Source organism: Herpailurus yagouaroundi, unplaced genomic scaffold (assembly GCF_014898765.1).
Source record: "Herpailurus yagouaroundi ecotype Mexico unplaced genomic scaffold, PumYag 67793, whole genome shotgun sequence".
In the NCBI taxonomy this organism is placed as follows: Eukaryota; Metazoa; Chordata; class Mammalia; order Carnivora; family Felidae; genus Herpailurus; species Herpailurus yagouaroundi.
In genome coordinates, this window is record NW_024420586.1 from 16,223,025 (window position 1) to 16,243,789 (window position 20,765).

General features: G+C 40.5%; 1 protein-coding gene across 1 annotated transcript in view; it reads left to right on the forward strand.

Annotated features, from left to right (window-relative positions):
- Nucleotides 1–17,307, forward strand: part of SYTL5 (synaptotagmin like 5) — a 122,915-nt gene extending 105,608 nt beyond the window's left edge. Inside the window, exons 15-19 of the mRNA XM_040468793.1 lie at nt 6,939–7,047; nt 8,420–8,555; nt 12,101–12,309; nt 13,397–13,541; nt 15,995–17,307. Of these exons, the coding sequence (XP_040324727.1) occupies nt 6,939–7,047; nt 8,420–8,555; nt 12,101–12,309; nt 13,397–13,539 (597 nt within the window). The 3' untranslated portion in view covers nt 13,540–13,541; nt 15,995–17,307. The remainder of the gene's footprint in view (nt 1–6,938; nt 7,048–8,419; nt 8,556–12,100; nt 12,310–13,396; nt 13,542–15,994) is intronic.
- Nucleotides 17,308–20,765: the final 3,458 nt, after the last annotated feature.

Here is a 20,765-nt window from a genome sequence, read left to right on the forward strand (position 1 = left end):
ATGGATACATATAAGTGTCTCTGACACGCATAGAGGAAAGCCTGCAGATTCGGCCTCGCTTAGGTGCCATGCCTTCCAGAAATGGGGAGGGCAGGTGCACTATAACTCTGTACACTGCCTCCTGTCCCTTAGTGGCCTGTCCTCAGGAGGAGCTGGGCTCTGTGTGGGCTCTGTAGTTACAGCTATGAGAGATGTCACTTCATTTTCAGTCTCCTGTCTCAGACGCTTCAAGGCAGTAGTCACTTCATCAGCTGTACCTACAGGATGAGCAGCCCGGAGTCTTGATGTTTTCTTGTAGATTATCCAGCTGAGGAGGTAAAGTGTAAGCTGCAGAGAACCGATTTCTTTAGTGATAGAGGATCAGAATTAATAGTCCTTTTAAGCATTTGGAAATAATGACATCCTTTTGCAGTGGGAATACTGGAAGGACAGAGTGCCTTATTTCTTATTGACTCTGTGTTAGTGAAAGTCCCTTGCCACCTGCCTTTGTCTTTGCTAGGTCTTACAGCACTAAGCTGGTGAGGAGGCTGGTGCAGACAGAGAAAGAGCTCAAGACGTCACTCGTACTGTAGTTTCACAGTATAACTTCTATTTCACTGCATGACATGAGCTTGTTTAGCTTGTTTAGCTTGTTTAGCTGTAACTCATTATCTTTCTGAAAGGCATGTTAGGTAGTTAGACAAGAAGTGTTTGTCAGTATGAATTGCCTTTCATGTCTTCCCAGAAGGTGCTATTATAAAAACAAGGAGCTTTGAAAACCAACAGCAAGCTCAAGTGTTTTCCAAGGAAATCTTCTCTGTTCTACCTTCAGGCAGAGAGTAAATGTAAGTTCCTGTGAAATTATTACCTAGCTAAAAGGCTCTCTCTGTATTTGGCAGTTTGGGCAGACACTTGTCCATAATTTATTACCACCACCTTACACCTATAAATGTACTAGAAACTCCGCTTTCAACTCTGATGGAATGTGGATCTCTCTTTTCAAAATGCAGACGATAACAGGTGTTACCTGATGACGCCACACCTCTGCTTGGTCCTCTGCCTTCACTGGTTCCCAACTGCTTATGGATATGGTTTGAATAAATCCTAACCCATCACCCTGGTACTTAGTGGCCCCTTGATATGGCCCGGCCTTCTGTAACAGAGGAGGATGCCAGTGCTCTACCTATACCCCCACATTCATGCATATGTGGTTCCCCATGGCTTTCATTCACATAAGCCAACACCTACCAGTCTTTGTAGGCGAGGAGCCAGCCCTTAAGCTGCTGATGTGGTCTTGGTCTGTGGGAGTGGAAAGCCAGAGCAGCCTGAGTAAGTTTCCTGGAGGTTGAGGGCAGAGCCCTTGATCAGTAAGTGATGGGTGAAGGAACATACATAATAAACACTCTGATTCCCTTGTCTCTGGTTGAGACAGCTCTGACATGTGATCTGTCTTGTCTCCAAAGCTCCCCTGTGGGACTGAGCAAGTTGCTCACCATATAAAACTTTGCCTGATATCACAGCCTTCTTAAGTCTGTCTTCATTTTGTGGTCCCACTTCTCCACTCCCTTTCCTAATAAAACACTCTAAGATAAAGTTGTGTCTTAAAGTCTTCCAGGCAACCCAGAGTAGACACCTTGTTTCCATCCTCCTTGCCACAACCTCCCTTCACACACACCTCTAATCACACCTGACTTCCTACCAGTTCTTAAACACATTTTATACAGTCCCCACTATATTTTGCTCATGAGTATCTTCTTTCTTAACCCAGACTGACCTTCTTCCCATCCTGTATTTATCAGTCATCATATCTCCTCTCCTTTAAGCACCAAGCAAAGGCCACCTCTTTATCCCAATCTAGATTATTCTCTTCCCACAGTAGTTTCTTTGCGTCTGTATCAGAGCAACTGTCATCCTTTGACCTGAGTTTGAAATAGTAGGTCAGTTAATAAAGCCACAGAAATTACATACCTACAAACATACACCCCCAGTGCATTTCTTAATCATTTATTTTAACTTAAATGTGCATTTATTTTGAAGTCTTCTAATATAGTAATAATTCATTTTGTTTGAGTATAGTTTCAGTGATTAGAATTCTTCCTTATCTTCCTGGCATAAATTCTGACCTTAATGCATTATAATCAGTAATTTCTAGTTTGAGCTTTTCTAAAGTGCAATAAGAACCTAAGAATTCTTTCAAAGTAAACCAAACATAAAAGCTTTCTAAATATTCATGATTATTTTTTTCAGTTTATTTTTTCATTTTATTTATTTTAGAGAGAGAGAAAGCATTCATGAGCAGGAGAGGGGGAGAGAGAGAGAGAGAGAGAGAGAGAGAGAGAGAGAGAATCCCAAGCAGGCTCCACGCTCAGCATGGAGCTTGACGTGGGGCTCATTCTAATGACCCTGGGATCATGACTCCAGCCAAAATCAAGAGTCCAACGCTCAACCTATTGAGCCACCCAGTGCCCCTCATGATTGTTTTCTGATCTTTTACAGCTTTGAGCCCAAACATAACCCAATAGCAAATTTATTTTCAAATACTTAGGTCTTCAGAAGTATTCGGCTTAATTTTGGGGTGCCTGGGCGGCTCAGTCAGTTAAGCATCCGACTTCAGCTCAAGTCATGATCTCGCAGTCTGTGAGTTTGAGCCCCACATCGGGCTCTGTGCTGCCAGCTCAGAGCCTGGAGCCTGCTTCAGATTCTGTGTGTGTCTCTCTCTCTGCCTCTCCCCTGCTCATACTCTGTCTCTCTCAAAAATAAATAAATATTTTTTAAAAATTAAAAATATTCAGCTTAATTTTTATAGTAGTAGTTGTCTTTTTCTTCTCTTTAGTTTATTGATATTAACTTATATAATTAGAACCACAAACATGCCTGGCATAAAGAGCCTGGGAGACTAATTCACCTAGCTTTTGATGAGCACAGTTCAGCTGATAGAAGTAGGTATGCATGGTCTTTGTATAGAGGATCTGCTCTTCATTGGGAATGGAGAACATTAATCTGATGAATCAGTTAAATAAGGGCAGATTAATAGAGCTTCTGTTGAATATATGTCTCCTGGATAGAGTGAAAACTCATAGAAAGCAAGGTCTGTGTCTTATGTGTCCCTACAGCACTCAGCAAAATGCCTTAAAAGCATTACTACAAGAAGGTGTTCCATATGTGTTGGTCAATTGAATGCGTTGAATTATACCATTTTTCTGAGCAGAAGTTGGTTTAATAATATAAGATGTTGGTATGTCAGAAGATGACATTGCCTTGGAATTTCTGAGCAAGAATGCCAAAAATATCCCAAGACATTAGTATATGTGCTGCCAAAGCAAGCACATATCCCAAAGACATTAGATACATGCAGGCTAGAAGATAACTCACTCCACTGAATTTCTTTGGTATGTGTTTATAATGCTACAGGACTTTATCTGTACTATTTTCTAGTCTCATAAGATTTCAAGACTGGGGGCACCTGGGTGTCTCAGTCTGTTAAGCGACTGACTTTGGCTCAGGTCATGATCTCACAGTTTGTGGGTTCAAGCCCCGCGTCGGGCTCTGTGCTGACAGCTCAGAGCCTGGAGCCTGCTTCAGATTCTGTGTCTCCATCTCTCTCTGCTCCTTCCCCACTCACAGTCTGTCTGTCTGTCTTTCTCTCAAAAATAAATAAAACATTTAAAAAAAGATTTGAAGACTGTATTTACAAAAAGTCACCAGTATATTTTAAGCTAAATACCAATGGAACATTAATAAATCCCAATAATACATGTTTTAGCCTCTACTAATATACTATATATTAGTATGTGATACCCACACATATCACTTTTTCCTAACAACATATTTTCCTATCCAAAACTTTCAGCCAAAAGCAAATAGAGCCTGCATTGGTTAACTGTTGTATAGAGACTACCCTAAACCTTAGTGGTTTAATGTTTATTTTGAGAGAGAGAGAGAGAGAGAGAGAGAGAGAGAGGAGACATGTGAGCAGGAGAGAGTCAGAAAAAGAGGGAGAGAGAAATCCCAAGCAGGCTATGTGCTGGGCCTGACATGGGGCTTGAACCCACAAACCGTGAGATCATGAGTTGAGCTGAAATCAAGAGTTGAGCTGAAATCAACCAACTGAGCCACCCAGGTGCCCCTAAACCTTAGTGGTTTAAAACAATTTATTGCACACGATTCTGGGGGTGACTGGGCTCAGCTAGGTGGTTCTCATTGAAGGTCTCTCATGTGGTTGCAGCTAGATGGTAGACTGAGGCTCTGAAGTCATATGAAGGCTTGACTATGCTGGTTGTTCAAGTTGGCTGTCTCACACTTAATGTTAGCTGCCAGCTGGGAATTCAGCTAGGCCTGCCAACCAGAGCACCTACATGTGGCTCCTCCATGTAGCTTGGGCCTCAACATCATGGCTTCTCGAAGGAGCACCCCAAGAATATCCATTCTAAAAGGGGAAGTAGAAGCTGTTAATCTTAGGATTGGGGCCCAGAAACTGGCACATTGTCACTTTTGACATGGTCTATTCAAAGCAGTCACAAGGTCCACTAATCCAAAGAGAGAGGATAAATACCCCACCTCTCATTGGCTGTAGTATCAAAAAGTTATGACGTCTTTAATCTGCTATAATGTCCATTAGAACTTTCCATTTGTGACATTCTCATTAAGTAAAATTTACTAAAACTGTCAAAACAAAATTCCTTTTACAAGGCACGTGACTTACAACAGTTAAAAATTAGATGGATAGTCTATTTCACCATCCAATCTCATGTTTACCCCTAGTAAGAAGATTGAATAAAATACTTCAAATGATTTTTCCCACCCTTACTAATAAGTTTTACCACGACCAAGAGGAAAGTCAGGGAAGGATTCCTTTTCCTGGTAATGGTCTCTGTCTTTGCTGAAGCTTGAACAGCCTCTGGCTTCACTGTGAGTTTTGGGGTTTCTGAATTCTTTTGGTCTACCCTCTTAGAAGACAGCAGTTCTCAGCCCTTGACTCAGTGCTCAGGAGTCAGGTACCTGAAGGAAAAGCCTAAGAAAGTATATGACTTTTCTTACCCCACTTATGAAAAGTCATAGTTCTGTTGACTCCATGGCAAGTAGGAGCCTTACAGAACAAAGGCTCTTGGTATATGTTCACATTGAATTTTTGAATTGAAACTTTTGGTTTTGAGATGATTGTAGATCCACATTCAGTTATAAGAAATAATGCAGGCAGATCTCATGTACCCTTTACCTGGTTTCCCCCAGTGATATCATCTTGCAAGGCTATGGTGCAATGCCACAACCAGGGTAATGGCATTGATACAATCCACCCATCTTCTTCAGATTTCCTCAGTTCTCGTGTGTGTGTGTGTTTGTGTGTGTGTGTGTTTAGTTCTATGCAATTTTATCACATGTGTAGCTTTGTTTATATACCACTACAGCCAAGATGCAGAACAGTTCCGTCACAGCAAAGATCCCTTGTGATCTTTTATAACCATACCCACCTCCCTCCTGCCACTCTTCCCTAACTCCCAGCAACCGCTTATTTTGTCACTTCAGGAATGTCATTTAAATGGAATTGTATGGCATGTATCATTTGAGATGGGTTTTTTTTACTCAGCATAATTCTGTCGAGATTCACCCAAGCTGTGTATATTGCTAGTTCATTCCTTTTTATTGCTGAGTAGTGTCCCATGGTATGGCTGTACCATAGTTCGTTGAACCAGCCACCTCTTGAAGGTCATCTAGTTTGTTTCTAATTTGGGGCTATTAGAAATAAAGATGATATGAATATTTGCATACAGCTTTTTATGTGGACATAATCTTTCATTTCTCTGGGATAAACGTCCCAATGTACAATCGCTGGGTTGTATGGTAGTTGTATGCTTAGTCTTATAAGCAACTACCAAACTGTTTTCTGAAATGGCTATACCATTTTACATTCCCACCAGCAATGTCCAAGTGAACCAGTTTTTCCACATTGAATGATTTATTTATTTATTTACTTTTTTTTTTAACTTTCAACTTATTTTTTTATATTAAATATAATTTGTCAAATTGGCTTACATACAACACCCAGTGCTCATCTCAACAAGTGCCCTCCTCAATGCCCATCACCCATTTTCCCTCTCCCCCCGGCCCCCCCCCCCACGCCATCCACCTTCAGTTTGTTCTCTATATTTAAGAGTCTCTTGTGGTTTGCTTCCTTCCCTCTTTGTTTGTATTTATTTGCCCCCTCCCTTCCCCCATGGTCTTCTGTTAATTTTCTCAAGGTCCACATATGAGTGAAAACATGGTATCTGTCTGTCTCTGACTGACTTATTTCACTCAGCACAATAACTTCCAGTTCCATCCATGTTGCTGCAAATGGCATTTTATTCTTTCTCATTGCCAAGTAGTATTCCATTGTATGTACAGGAGTGCTGATCCATAGGGGTACATGTACCCCAATGTTTATAGCAGCGCTTCCACATTGAATTTTAATGATGTGAATTACCAACATTGTTTTTAATGTTTGATGGCTTGGCAGCCCAATGTGAACCAAGCATTACTGCCTACTTTCCCCCTCTTGGTCACTTAGGAAAGCCTTGAGACACCAAGAACAGACAAGGAGAAGGATCTTCTGGGGCTGTTTTCAGTGGTATCTTTATTTCCACCTCATACCCCAACCTATGTGTTCATTGATGGGTTCCAGTCCTCATTGTACCATAGACTGTCAGTAGCCACTGACTGACCACACGTGTGTCCTATATCTCCTCTCAAATTCCTTTTACTTTAATGTTAAAAGTTACAGAGAAATACCTTCATAGAGTTTTCCAGCCTCTCTTTTTCTTATACCTAAGGCATATCTTAAACCAGTAAATTCTAACATAGTTGAATGGAAATGGATTGTCATATTTAATCCCGCAAGTTAATATTGTACATTCAAACATGGGCTACAAAATAATAAACCAAGCATTGTCACGTTTTCTTTTCACGTGTTTTCCCTTGGCCAGGTGGAATTTGCTCCTGACATAGGCCTTCACTATAAAGGAGAGCTGACAGTTGTCTTACGTTACATTCCCCCAGAGGAGAACCTGGTGCTTCCTCTAGAACAAGTTCAAGGTAGAGTAAAAATTGGTGACTTTGATCAAGGACATTCTGTATCTAGAAGTGTGGGAATAGGGCTCAGGAATTGTTGGATTATGTTACTTTCCCATTATGCAGATGAAAATGTAAAGGATTAGGTGTCACTAACTTTGGAGAGAGTTGAGAAGTATATCTGACATACGGGGAAGGGTGCAAGATCTTTACAAGTAAAGGGCAAATTTCATACTTAGAAACCAGCCTTAATGATGATATTTGTTTCCTGGAAGTCCCAGAGACCTAGAATCTTCCCCAGGATGGAGTGGGGAGGGAGGGAGTGGTACAGTCTGCTGAGAGGGGAGGTGTAAAAAGCTGCTGTACCTATTTATGATATTGACAGTTACTCAGGGAGTCTTGAGGAGGAAGTTGACTAGAACACACCAAAGGAAAAATCCAGATGGAGTCTACTTTTAAATCCCTTTTGCCCTTCTACCATCAACTCCTATAGCCAGCTTCCTCTGTCCTTCCATTCCTTATCACCCTCTTCATTGTGACCCTGTGCAAGTAATTACTGTCTCTCAGCCTCCGTTTCCTTACTTCATAGGGTTATTGCAAGGATTAAATAGGTTCATTCGTGTAACGTGCTTAAAGCAGCACTAAATAAAGGTGGTGGTGGTGGTGGTGGTGATTATTCACCTTGAGCACATTTCATCAGAATAAAAATGTGACACAGGAAGAGTTTTCTCTCACTCAAAAATGTAGTTGTGCCTGGGCTATATATTGCCTTTGGAGCTGGCCTTGCACAGTTCTCAATTTGTGAGACTGAAACATCCAAGAAGGAAGTTATGGAATTTTCTCTTTTGGAGTCTGCACACTTGTGTGTGGCGTTCACTGTCGCTGTTTCTCACTGAGAGCAAGAATGTGGCTCAGGCAGCTCTCAGGGTCTTTTCCCTTTTCTCTCTATATATACACCTGTGAAAAGATATTCCTTGTTGGGGGATAAAGTTTTAAATTTATTTGTTCCTGGGGGGTGGGAGGGAGGGGAGGGTGGGGGATGGGTATTGAGGAGGGCACCTTTTGGGATGAGCACTGGGTGTTGTATGGAAACCAATTTGACAATAAACTTCATATATTGAAAACAAATAAATTTATTTGTTCTTGTTTTTCAACAAACACAAATGGGTGACCTATCCAGATGGAATCCAGTGGGGTAAAAAACATTTAAATAAATACATGGAAAAATACACGGTAGCATAAAGACCTGATTCAGTCAGCAAGTGAAATCAGTATTTGCAGATTTTCTTTCTGAACTTTGAAATAGAACCCTCTCTCTCTTCCCTTCTTTCACTTCCCTTCTCCCTCCCTCTCTCTCCGTCTCTCTCAATCTCTCTCATTTTGATGGCTGATGCAGGAAAGAAGAGCTTCAAAAGGGGAAAGAAGAAGGAGTCACCTGTAATATTTGGAGGAATACTGGAAGTGTTCATCAAAGAGGCAAAGAATTTGACCGCAGTGAAGTCGGGAGGCACTTGCGATAGCTTTGTGAAGGGGTAATTTTGTTTTAACTCATTTTAGAAAATACTTAATGGGAGATGAGAGGGTCTGTGATCCATGAGACAGTGGTGGCTGTGAGACTTCTGTGTTAGTCTTACTCTCAATGTACAAGGTAAGAGTTACCCTTAAATGCTGCCTTTTTTTTTTTTTATTTATTTTTGAGAGACAGAAACAGAGAGTGAGCAGCAGAGGGACAGAGAGAGGGAGAGACAGAATCCCAAACAATCTCAAAAGTTGAATCCCAGTGCGAGGCTCAGTCTCATAAACTGTGAGATCATGACCTGAGCCAAGATCAAGAGTCAGACACTTAACTGACTGAGCCACCCAGGTGCCCCATAAATACTGGCTTTTATTTTTTTTATTTTTTTTTAAACGTTTATTTATTTTTGGGACAGAGAGAGACAGAGCATGAACGGGGTAGGGGCAGAGAGAGAGAGGGAGACACAGAATCGGAAACAGGCTCCAGGCTCTGAGCCATCAGCCCAGAGCCTGACGCGGGGCTCGAACTCACGGACCACGAGATCGTGACCTGGCTGAAGTCGGACGCTTAACCGACTGCGCCACCCAGGCGCCCCTAAATACTGGCTTTTAGATATGAAACAACACAAGTATAGAGGGGGCTGCTTATTCTAGCTTTCAGCTTGCTTCCAGCATATTTCAGGATTTCTCATCATTCTCATCCTCAATACTGGCAGATTTTCCTGTAAGATTCATTTCTCAAAGGAGGAGAAAATATGATTTTCTACATGTAATATATTTTTTATTATGCTTTGTTATCATTTGGTACTGGTAATATACAAAAGCAACAAAAATATTAGATCATTGGTGTTTTGTTCTCTTAGGGGAAATTGTAAAAAGTAGAGATTTCAGAGCACCTTCCCCAGAGATATCAACTGGAGAGTGCTTTGGCAGAGGCATATTTCTTTTTTCCAGTTTTCTCTTGTGATTGATTTCTAGTTTCATACCATGGTAGTCAGAATAGATACATGGTATGATTTCAGTCTTCTTAAGTTTATTGAAGCTTGTTTTGTTGCCTAAGATGTGATGTATTCTGGACAGTGTTCCATGTGCACTTGAAAATAATCTGTATTCTGTTGTTTTGGAACGGAACGTTCTGTATATATCTGTCATGTCCATCTGGTCTAATGTGTCATTCAAAGATACCTTTTCCTTATTGATTTTCTGCCATTGATTTAAGTAGGGTGTTAAACCCTACTGTTACTATGTTACCACCAATTTCTCTTTATGTCCGTTAATATTTGTTTTATGTATTTAAGTGCTCCAATATTGGGTGCATAGATATTTACAATTATTATACCCTCTTGTTAGATTGATCCTTATCTCATTATGTAATACCCTTCTGTGTCTCTTGTTACAGCCAGCCTTTGTTTTAAAGTCTATTTTGTCTAAGTATTATTGCTCTTCCAGACTTTTTTTTTTTTTTTGCTTCCATTTGCGTGGTAAAATTTTTTCATCCTTTCACTTTCACTCTGTATGTGTCTTTAGGTCTGAGGTGAGTCTCTTATAGGCAGCATATAGATGGATCTTGTTTTTTTATCCATTCTGCCATCCTCTGTCTTTTTATTGGAGCCTTTAGGCCGTTTATATTTAAGATCATTTTGAATAGGTAGGAGCTTACTGCCATTTTGTTCATTGTTTTTCTGGTTGTTTCTGTAGTTCTTCTTTGTTCCTCTCTTCTTCTCTTGCTCTCTTTCTTTGTGATTGGTGATTTTCTGTAGTGTTATATTTGGCTTTCTTTCTCTTTATGTTTTGTGGATTTATTATAGATTTTAGGCACGAGGTTAATTCTTTGAGTCAGTCACATTACTGTTCTTCTCATCAGTCCTTCTTAGAAAAGTATAATTGTCTCTATAAGAAAATGAGTCAAACTTTTACCCTCACAACATTCTAATTTTGATAAAGCAAATAATAAAGAGAAGCAGATATCTGGGACTTTCCTGCTGCTGAGTGTGTGGGCCTGAGTCCCAGTCCATCTGTCCTTCAGTCTTTCTCACAATAGTTTTAAGCACAAAAGATATGTTTTATTTGTATCCTGCCATTGCATTTTCTCTCATCAGCCCCACCATCCATTCCGGCCTCTTCCTGCTCACTGTCTGGTGGGATGAGGGGATGGCTCCTTCCTATGGCCTCATTGTCACCTTACAGGGGTGATTTAACATCTTTTGAAATAGTTTTCACTGTATCTTGTTGAACATTTACAAAGCAGAGATAATAAAAGATAGTATCTTTGTTCTATAATGAAAAAGGGCCTATAACTTTCTAGTAAATTGTCTCCCTAGTTACACTTAAATATTGAGCTGATTTTCAAGAGACCTTACGTTTTTTTAAGAGAGCTTGAGGGGCGCCTGGGTGGCGCAGTCGGTTAAGCGTCCGACTTCAGCCAGGTCACGATCTCGCGGTCCGTGAGTTCGAGCCCCACGTCAGGCTCTGGGCTGATGGCTCAGAGCCTGGAGCCTGTTTCCGATTCTGTGTCTCCCTCTCTCTCTGCCCCTCCCCCGTTCATGCTCTGTCTCTCTCTGTCCCAAAAATAAATAAACGTTGAAAAAAAAATTTAAAAAAAAAGAGAGCTTGAGAAAGCAAAGTTTTTTCTGTTGCATGTAAACAAACACAAAAGGTAAAGTATCTAGGGCAGGTATGAAAGCTTCATGATAATTAGTGACCCATGTTTCTTCTGTCTTGTTATGGTATTCACCTCATTGGCCCAGGTAGCTGCTGGAGTTTCAGCTATGCCATCCAAATTCCAGCCATAAGGTAATTCCCAGACACTTCATAGAGCCACTTTTTGTGTCCTACTGGCCAGAACTTAGTACACAGCTATATACGCTGCAAGGGAGGCTAGGAATGTTGTCTTTATTCTGGGCAATCTTGTGCCTAACTAAAAAAAAAAAATAGTATTTTAAAGAAGAAGGAGAGAATGAATATTGGGAGATAAGGAGTCTTTTTCTTGGTACATGAAATGCAATCTCAAGTGTTGCAAGGTGTCTTATTTATTGTAAGAACCTACTATAGGAGATATTTTCATTTCAAGATGAGGGACCAAAATAGGATTAGAAAGGAAAGTGCAGGAATTTTACTATTGCCCTACTTAAAATAAACAATAAACCAATCCACTTAAATCTAGATTTAAGCATAGAAGAACCTAGAAGAAAAAAATCAAATACACACACACGTGCACACATGCACACACATACACATACTAAGAATTAGGGGAATTGATTGGGGGTGCCTGGGTGGCTCAGTCGGTTAAGCTTCTGACTTCAGCTCAGGTCATAATCTCAGTCCATGAGTTCGAGCCCCACATCGGGCTCTGTGCTGACAGCTCAGAGCCTGGAGCCTGTTCCATATTCTGTGTCTCCCTCTCTCTCTGCCCCTCCCCTGCTCACGTTCTGTCTCTCTCTGTCTCAAAAATAAATAAACATTAAAAAAAATTTTTTTAAAGAATGATGGGGAATTGAAATGACTACTCAAGGATGCCATTGCTACTGTCTCACTGATGGCTTGATTGCATTTTCTCTTGCAGCTACCTGCTCCCTGATGATAGCAAAGCCACCAAGCACAAAACTCTGGTAATAAAAAAGAGTGTTAACCCTCAGTGGAACCATACTTTCATGTTCAGTGGCCTGCATCCCCAGGACATAAGGAATGTTTGCCTCGAACTTACTGTCTGGGACAAGGAGGCCTTTTCCAGCAACATCTTTCTGGGAGGAGTTCGTTTGAATTCTGGAACTGGTGAGGGACTTGGGGACCCTGAGATGGTCTGTGACGAGGCATGGGGCAGAAGAGTGGTTCCTGCCGGTTAACGTGTAGTAGATGCACACATAGTTTCAGCTTAACTGATTCCTGAAATTACCACACATGCTCCATCCCTTTAGCCAAGAATCTGTTCATTGTTAAAAATACTACTACATAAGTTTGCATCCTTTGGCTATAAGTTTAAGATATAAAATGTTTGTATTCAGTCCTTTTAGAAAATATCACCTACATCTTAGTCTAAGTGAATTTCAACTACCTTCTTGGGTGCTATTTCATGTTTTGCTCAGGAGAAGATCACCAAGACAGCACAGACTTCTGACAGGGGAGAGAACACTTTCCAAGACCAACTTTACTTCATCCTCTTCTCAGATTACTCACTGGTTGAATTGAAAGGAAACCCATTTTCCCCGCTAAAAAAGAACATCTAATGTTGTTTAAACAGATTATGGAAGCATACTACTGATGCCACAAGATGCAAGCCAACAGGGTGAATTGGAGGGAAATGACAGTAGTAGAGCACATGTAGCTCCCCAGATTCTCATTATTCCATAATTTAAGTAAGACATGGAGGGTCTGCATGCACCATGGTCTATATTCCTGTTAAGAACAACCCTGCCTCTATGATGCTCTACTTTGTTATAGATTACGGAGAGCCAAGAATAGCTATACCACTAAAGTGAAAAATCCCCAGGTCAGTGGGGAGTTTAACGAGGGGCCTTGTTAAAAAGCGAGTGCTTCAGAGACCCGTTCAGCCTGTTCTTCTCTCAGGTTAACTCAGTCCAGAAGAGAGCCTGCTCTGTGATAAACTACCAAACTGGAGGGTGGTGGAAATGACCCACTAGGGCCGTCCTGATTTGTTTCTCTTCGTCTTGGCAGAAGTGAGTAGTCAGACTACAAAGGAAGTCTTTCGTTCTAACTAACACTACTCACTAGATGCGGTAAGGAAAAACAAGCCAGTGAAGGACTCTCTGCTCAAAAGACCCCCTTAGAGGTTGATAAGTGTCTTCCAGAAGATCGAAATGTTTCACCTGTGAAGTGTAACACTCCTTTTCCCCCTCTTCAGGTATGAGCCATGGGAAGAACGTGGATTGGATGGACTCTCAGGGGGAAGAGCAACGCCTTTGGCAGAAGATGGCCGACAATCCCGGGACTCCCGTGGAGGGTGTACTCATGCTCCGTTCCAGCATGGGGAAGTGTAGACTCTGAAGGTACCAGTCTCTAAAATGGGGCCTCCAGGCACTGTCTGGCTGCCATTTCCTATTATTATCAGGCTTGGTACCTGGGATTCTGTTTCCCTGCCATTTCTCACCTGAGGGAACTGGGACATGCGGGGAGAGATGTCAGTGTTATGAACATTTAGGGACTTGCTGAGTGTCTGTAAGAGCATGTACCTCCATATGTCCATGGACCAAGGCCTTTTTGATTGGATGATGGAAAGTGTGTCACATTATCCTGTCAGCAAGTAAATTGTACAGTGATTCATAGGCTTTATACCATAAGGGAAATGGTGCAAGCTTCTTTGAAACTACAGTAGAGATTTGGAGTCCCTAAACTTCTATTAATGAGTTATTTTAGGTTTCTTAAAAGGGTTTGAGGGATAAAAGGGCCACTCATAATATAGATCACTTGAAGAGTAAGAAGGAATACTGTCTACCCTTTTCTCACCCTGGGAATCCCCACAGTCCAAAGAAGGCATGGTGGGGATGGTTGCTTGGACAAGGAGGTGGCCCTGTTATTGTAGCAAACTTGTGGATTAACCAGGTAAGTTTTCAAGATGAACTGAAAGGTTTTTTTGGTGACTATATAATTTATAATCTAAATCAGCCCACTTTTGAGAATGAGAAGAACGAAATTATTATACTGGAACAACAGATGTAAACCAGGATTGAACTGGGAAAATTGGGATGTAGGGTCACCCTAATTATGACCTAACAATTAGTTCTATTATAAACAGTTAGTTTATAAAATATTCTAAGCCACTAACTACAAGGAAGTAAGAACTAATGCACATTTTGAGCTCCTGCTTGTATCATATTTACTGATATCTCTTTGGTCAAAGGAAGTCATATGGCCAAGCCTAAAATCAATAGGCAGGAAAATCCATCTGTGCACGATGAAGCCATGGCAAGGTTGATATGCAGAAAGGGAAGAAGAATTGTTACCAGTAGTTCAGTCTACCATACTTTCTGTTACCTGGAATTCTAGATGCTTTAGCCACCAAACTTAAATGCAAAGGTAGTTGAAGCAGAAAGGTACCTCAGACCTGTTCCTCATTTTGCATATTCCAAATCTGAAGCCCAGGGAGCTGACATGACTTGGCCACGGTCATATAGAAGCTATGACTATATTCAGACTTAAATCCAGGCTGTGATTTATAGGCCAGTATTCTTTCTACTGTAGCCCCTGGCATAATCTTGTGCTTATCCAGGTGGAGAGGAGGGCATAGATGAAAGAAGGTGGAGCAGAGTCGGATTACTTCAGTATGAAGTACCTGATCGACTTTTCTGCCAGAGTCCTAGTCTAGCCCCTCAGCTCATTTTTTTACTTGAATTCATATAAAATCTTTGAAAGGATAGAAACTGAATTTTAGTGGTAAGAAAGGTAGAATCATCTTTAGGCTTATTCAAGCTAATTTTTTCATATTCTAAATTTCTTCTTGAATTTTGAAAACTGATTTAAGAATATATTTAGCATTATTCTGAGGGAATAAGCAGTCCATTTCAGTATTATTCAAAAAAGGCTATTTCTCAAAAATTAAAGTTACCAGTCTAGTGTAGCTCAGTATATATGGAATATTTTTTAAAAACTCAAACTCCCATCCCTATGTTGCCCTTCTTAAGAAACAAAACACAGGGGCGCCTGGGTGGCACAGTCGGTTAAGCGTCCGACTTCAGCCAGGTCACGATCTCGCGGTCCGTGAGTTCGAGCCCCGCGTCAGGCTCTGGGCTGATGGCTCAGAGCCTGGAGCCTGTTTCCGATTCTGTGTCTCCCTCTCTCTCTGCCCCTCCCCCGTTCATGCTCTGTCTCTCTCTGTTCCAAAAATAAAAAAACGTTAAAAAAAAAAAGAAACAAAACACAAAGTGTAAGATCATCACTACTTCCTGTATTGGAAAACTTGTCTTCAGACTTGACCTGACCCATTCTGTCTTCATTGATATTTTGGGGACACATGAGAGGGAGATGATAGTGAAGTATGGAGACATCTCTAAAGTAAACAAAATGGGGGCGCCTGGGTGGCTCAGTCAGTTAAGTGTCTGACTTCGGCTCAGGTCATGATCTCATGGTTTGTGAGTTCAAGCCCCGCATTGGGCTCCGTGCTAACAGCTTGGAGCCTGGAGTCTACTTCTTTGGCTCCCTCTCCCTCTGCCCCTCCCGTGCTTGCTCGCTCTCGCTCTCTCTCTCTCTCTCTCTCTCTCTCTCTCTTGCTCTCTCTCAAAAATAAATTTAAAAAAATTTTTAAAAATACAGTAAACAAAATGAAGTAGATTTATTCGCTAACAATAAAAGTGGCAAAATAATAAATTCTAAAATCTATAACTTAAACTCTAGATGAGCATAAACTTTATGTGTTCAGATCTTTGCCACATTTAGAGCAGTTTTCTGTATTAGGGTTTCATAAAATCCAACATCTAACTGGGTATTTCCACAATGCAAAACCTAGGTATGCAGAAGTCCATCAGAAACCTGCAATGTTGTTCTCAGAGAGAAAAGGTAAATTGATCTTCATGTCATTCTTTTTACTAAGTATTGTGTAGAAGTACAAATATTTTAAAATCTAGATTACATATGTGAATGGCACACAATTCAAATAGTTCAAAATTGTGAAAAGTCCGTCTGCCTTCCTCCTCTTCCATAGCAGAAATGATTGATAGTCTCATTCTTTCTTATGCATATAGGGTATTACATTATAGGGATATAGCAAATTTATTTAACCATTCCTATCAAATGCCATGTTAAATATGGTTAACTAAGCTATCTATGTTTGGTGGCTTTTCTGAATAACCTTTTCTTTCAAACATCAACACTTCGAAATTCAAAATGAGATTTTTGGGTATTTCCAATTTGGGGTATTTGTCCTACAGAGATAGATACAGGTGTGAGAAATGAGTACATACAAAAGTATTTATTGCAAAAGATAGAAAATAACCCAGTAGCCCCTCAGTAGAGGCCTTCTGCAATATCATATATGCCTAGTTTTTCTGTGTCATTAGTTGCTCCCTCTCCTTCTCTGTTAAAGGTTGTTAAATGATAAGCATCGGATTCTTCAGTGCTTGTTGTTTCTTATCACTTCATACACCATCTCTGGCATTATCATGTATGCTGCCCTCGTAGTTTTATATGCTTATAACTTCAAACTCACATCTCCAACCCAGACCCTTCCTCTCAGCCTTAGACTCAGACCCACCTACCTATATGACCTATCCACCAGCATAGCTCATGTTTTCAACATAGTCAAAATGGAACCCTTTATTCCACCTTCCCCTTGTACCCAATTCTTCCTATTCTAGTATATCCTGTCTCAGTGCCTTGTACTGTCATCTACCCAGTTGAGCCAGTTCAGCTGGACAGTTCAGCCCAGTCTGTCTCAGCACAGATAAAAGCACAGAGAGTGCTCTCCAGCCCAGCTCTCCATATCACCTTCTCAGAAGATACCATGACCTTGCAGGAGTGTCCTTGTCAGGACATCTCAGCCCTCAGCATTCCCTCACTTGAATCATACAAGTTGTAAAGGGATATGGGCAAGCTTTAAAGCCTGACTTTATCCATTCAGATTGTCAACAGTACTTTCAGGACATCTGGAAGATAATTTATCAGCTCTCATTTCACTTACATTGTCACTATAACTGAATCATCATGTTGTAGATCTTCCAGGACACAAAAATGCCAAACACAAAGATATTTTGATGTAACTTCATAATCCTAGTCTCCTTTTCCTTAATAAACCCACACAAATATATGACCATTGATCTTTAAGTGTTTAAGTAACTAATGGATGACCCGCCTGATTCACAGTAATATCAGTCTCATCATCACCTGCTACCCTAAGGTTTATATTTGATGGGGGAGGAGAAAGTCATGGAAGAAACAAGGGCAAGTCCTACTTTTAGAAGCAAAGTAGATTGAAATATTGAATCATCCGGGAAGTACCTCAGAGTAAAAGCCTATGGCATTTGGGACTGTGATCAATGTTTATTTTTTTGTTCCATATAGATATTTCACATTAAATAAAGCATTGCCTTTAGAAGTTGGCAGAAGGGCTCTCCTCCTATAATGGTGTCATTTATGGCCTCTGAAATTAAAACAAACAGGAGGAGGAAATCTAGACAGGTAACACTATAACAAAAATTGGATCTAGCAAAGTTTGAACAATAGCCATGGAAATTGAGCCACATCGAGGATTCCAAAGGATTATCTGAATCATCCGGAGTATGAATTTAATACACTGATTCCAGAGCATTGCTCCAAACCTACTGAACAAAATCCTCAGAAATTCCCATCATTCTAATCAAGATTCTTGGGTGATTCTGATACAAATGGATCACACTTTGAGAAACACTGCATAAGAAGATAAAATAACTCAACTGTGATAACTGGACTCACTCTATGTCATGATGGCAGGTTAGATTTGGCTAACTTGGACATTGTTCATTGCAAGGCAATCATGGTGAAATGGAAGGAGCCTAACCTCGGACTCAGATGATATTAGCTCAAGTCTTGACTGCTTACCAACTATGTGACCTCGGTCAAGTTAAGTATCCAATCTAGGCCTTGATCTTTTTGCCTGTAAAATAGGAATAATCAGGATAACTTGGAGTTACTGAAGATATGAAAGAAAGTAATATATGTAAATATGCTTTGTAAATTTTAACCACTGGGGTGGGGGAGGCCATTGGTGAGCTAGATACAGCACTCTGTTGTTCATAATCTCTTGGGCCCTTCTTTTCCTGAATGCTTGGCTGGAACTTAATCATTCTATGTACAATTAAGTGGTCTCCAGTGTATAGAAATACAAAAAAAAAGGGAGAAGAAGAAGAAGAAGAAGAAGAAGAAGAAGAAGAGGAGGAGGAGGAGGAGGAGGAGGAGGAGGAGGAGGAGGAGGAGAAAGGAAGGAAGGAAGGAAGGAAGGAAGGAAGGAAGGAAGGAAGGAAGGAAGGAAGGAAGGAAGGAAATCTTATTTTGTGTTATATTACCCATTGTGGGTAATAGTAATTTATTTTTAGGCTGGAATTTCCTACTTCATCTGACTAGATAATAAATATTTCAAAATGTGTTTTATTTGATGGGGAGAAAAACTGGTCAGTTTTTTTGTTAACAGGTTGTGGAATCTACAAGCAAACCATGTTGCCATGCCTTTCCTTAACACCCTCTTTTGGTGTAAAGATCATCTCTTTCTGTGGCCCATTGCTTATCCTTCATGCTAGAGAGATCAAGCCTGCCTTCCTCACAGGGTTGTTGTTCAGAATTGTGCTTTTTATTTACAGAAGGAAGTTTACCGTTCTGTTGAAACAAATTCCATAGAAATACAAACTACTCTTGGCATTATGAGGAATGCACAGTGTTTCAAAGATCAGCATTTGTACCTCATTTGCCTCCCTAGAACTCATCAAACTATTCTGGCAGGGGGTTCCTTCCATATTTGGAAAAGGGAAGTGGAATATGTAGTTAGTGTTGCCTGTACATGACAAAACACTCATATGGGGTAGTAGATCATATTTTTATCTTTAGTATCTCAGCACAAAGGGAGACTTAACTCTGCTTTTCTTTTTCTTTGGTTGAGGCAGAGATTAACACAGCAAGAAAGTAAAAATATTTTATTATAATTTAAAGCAAAAGTTTAAGTCATTGGCATTTGTGAGGGAAAAAAAGGCTCCTTAAAGAAGAGCAGAGAACTAGATACGTGTTTGAATCTAAATATTTTCGTTTCACCTCTTTATTGTTAGATCTGCTTACTTTGGGAAAGAGTCTGATTGCTCCTTCCATGCATTTTTTTCTGCTTCGCCCAAGGTTAATTTTGTCTTCAGAAAGTTGACACTCGTTTGTGCAAATCCATGAGAATTGATGATTCCAAACAATAAAACTTTTAAAATCTTTCTCACTTGGAAACAAGGAAGGGAACCATTCTGTTACAAGACAGTTTATGTCCATCATTTATGGTTAAACTATAGTTAGAGCAATTGCAGGTTGGGAATATATTTTCTTTTCTATCCTTTCCTCATATTCATTATTCATAAATGGACATTTTTGAAGAGAGATCATTGGCTTTCAGTTGATATGAAGAAATAGATGTCTAGAATTTCCTGAATCTTTTTGCTTTTGACCTTCATCACCCTCACTTAATTTGTCCTCCTTAATTCCTAAATATCTTCCTACATTGTCCCTCTGACTAATGGGGTTTATACAAGAACCTTGGGAACTCCTCATGATCCCACATGGATTAATGGAAATATTATTGTTAATTTTCAGCTTTTTCCTTTTACCTCAAAACCCAGCCCTGTTAGAATCATATGCTTGCAAAGCATCTGAATGCACAAAACCAGTTTACGGGGTTGGGTAGGGGCTATCCTGGCTACTTCCCGGGGTGCCAAGTTATAAGGGGCACTAAACATCCCTGAAAAGGTAATGAGGTAGAGAACTTCTCTAAGGAAGAGTATGGTATTAGGAGGATGAAATAATGTCTATTTCAATAAATAAGTGAAGAAGGGACCCATGCCTGAAGAGCGATTCATGGTTGATAAATTCTAAGAAAGACAGGTCTATTTAGAGGCAAAGCGTTTGTTTTGTTGAATAAGGTTTACAGTTTGGGCTAGACATGAATTGCCAAGGACATAGGGAAAGGGGGGGGGTGCCTCCATTGAGGGTTTCCTTTGTACCCCTTCCACCAGGCAGGTGTTCCTCAAATGTTACACAAATATTTACAGAACCTCTGAGAGGGGCACCATATCATCAGTGCAAGAATTGGCCCGACTGAATGTACTTGGTCTCCATTCCTAGATTGAGTGTGGTTGTCACAAGCAGTCCATTTGGTTTTGTTTTTTTTTTTTTTTCTGGGCCTGAAGATGAGTCTAAGAGTTTAGTGGGCTGGAGAAGGAAGACAAACTCTCAATATCCTAAGAACAGCTAATGATCATTGGCTCACTGGGACATTAGGACAGGGGCTCTCCTTGGGAAGAAATAAGAGGGGTAATTTTCCAAACTGCCAAAGGCTGGGTAGCCTACCTGTGGGTGTGTTCATTTCTGCTTTGTCTCTGCCACCCACCTGCTTTGGCTGCCAATTTATTCTCCTAAACTCCTGCTCAGATAGGAATCCGACTTCTTTGCTTTTAAATCCATAGATTTTATTTCTCATAGAAGTATTAGGTTTACAGAAAAATTGAGCAGAAAGTACAGAGAGTTCCCATATACAACTACACCATCCCCAACAAGTTTCTCCT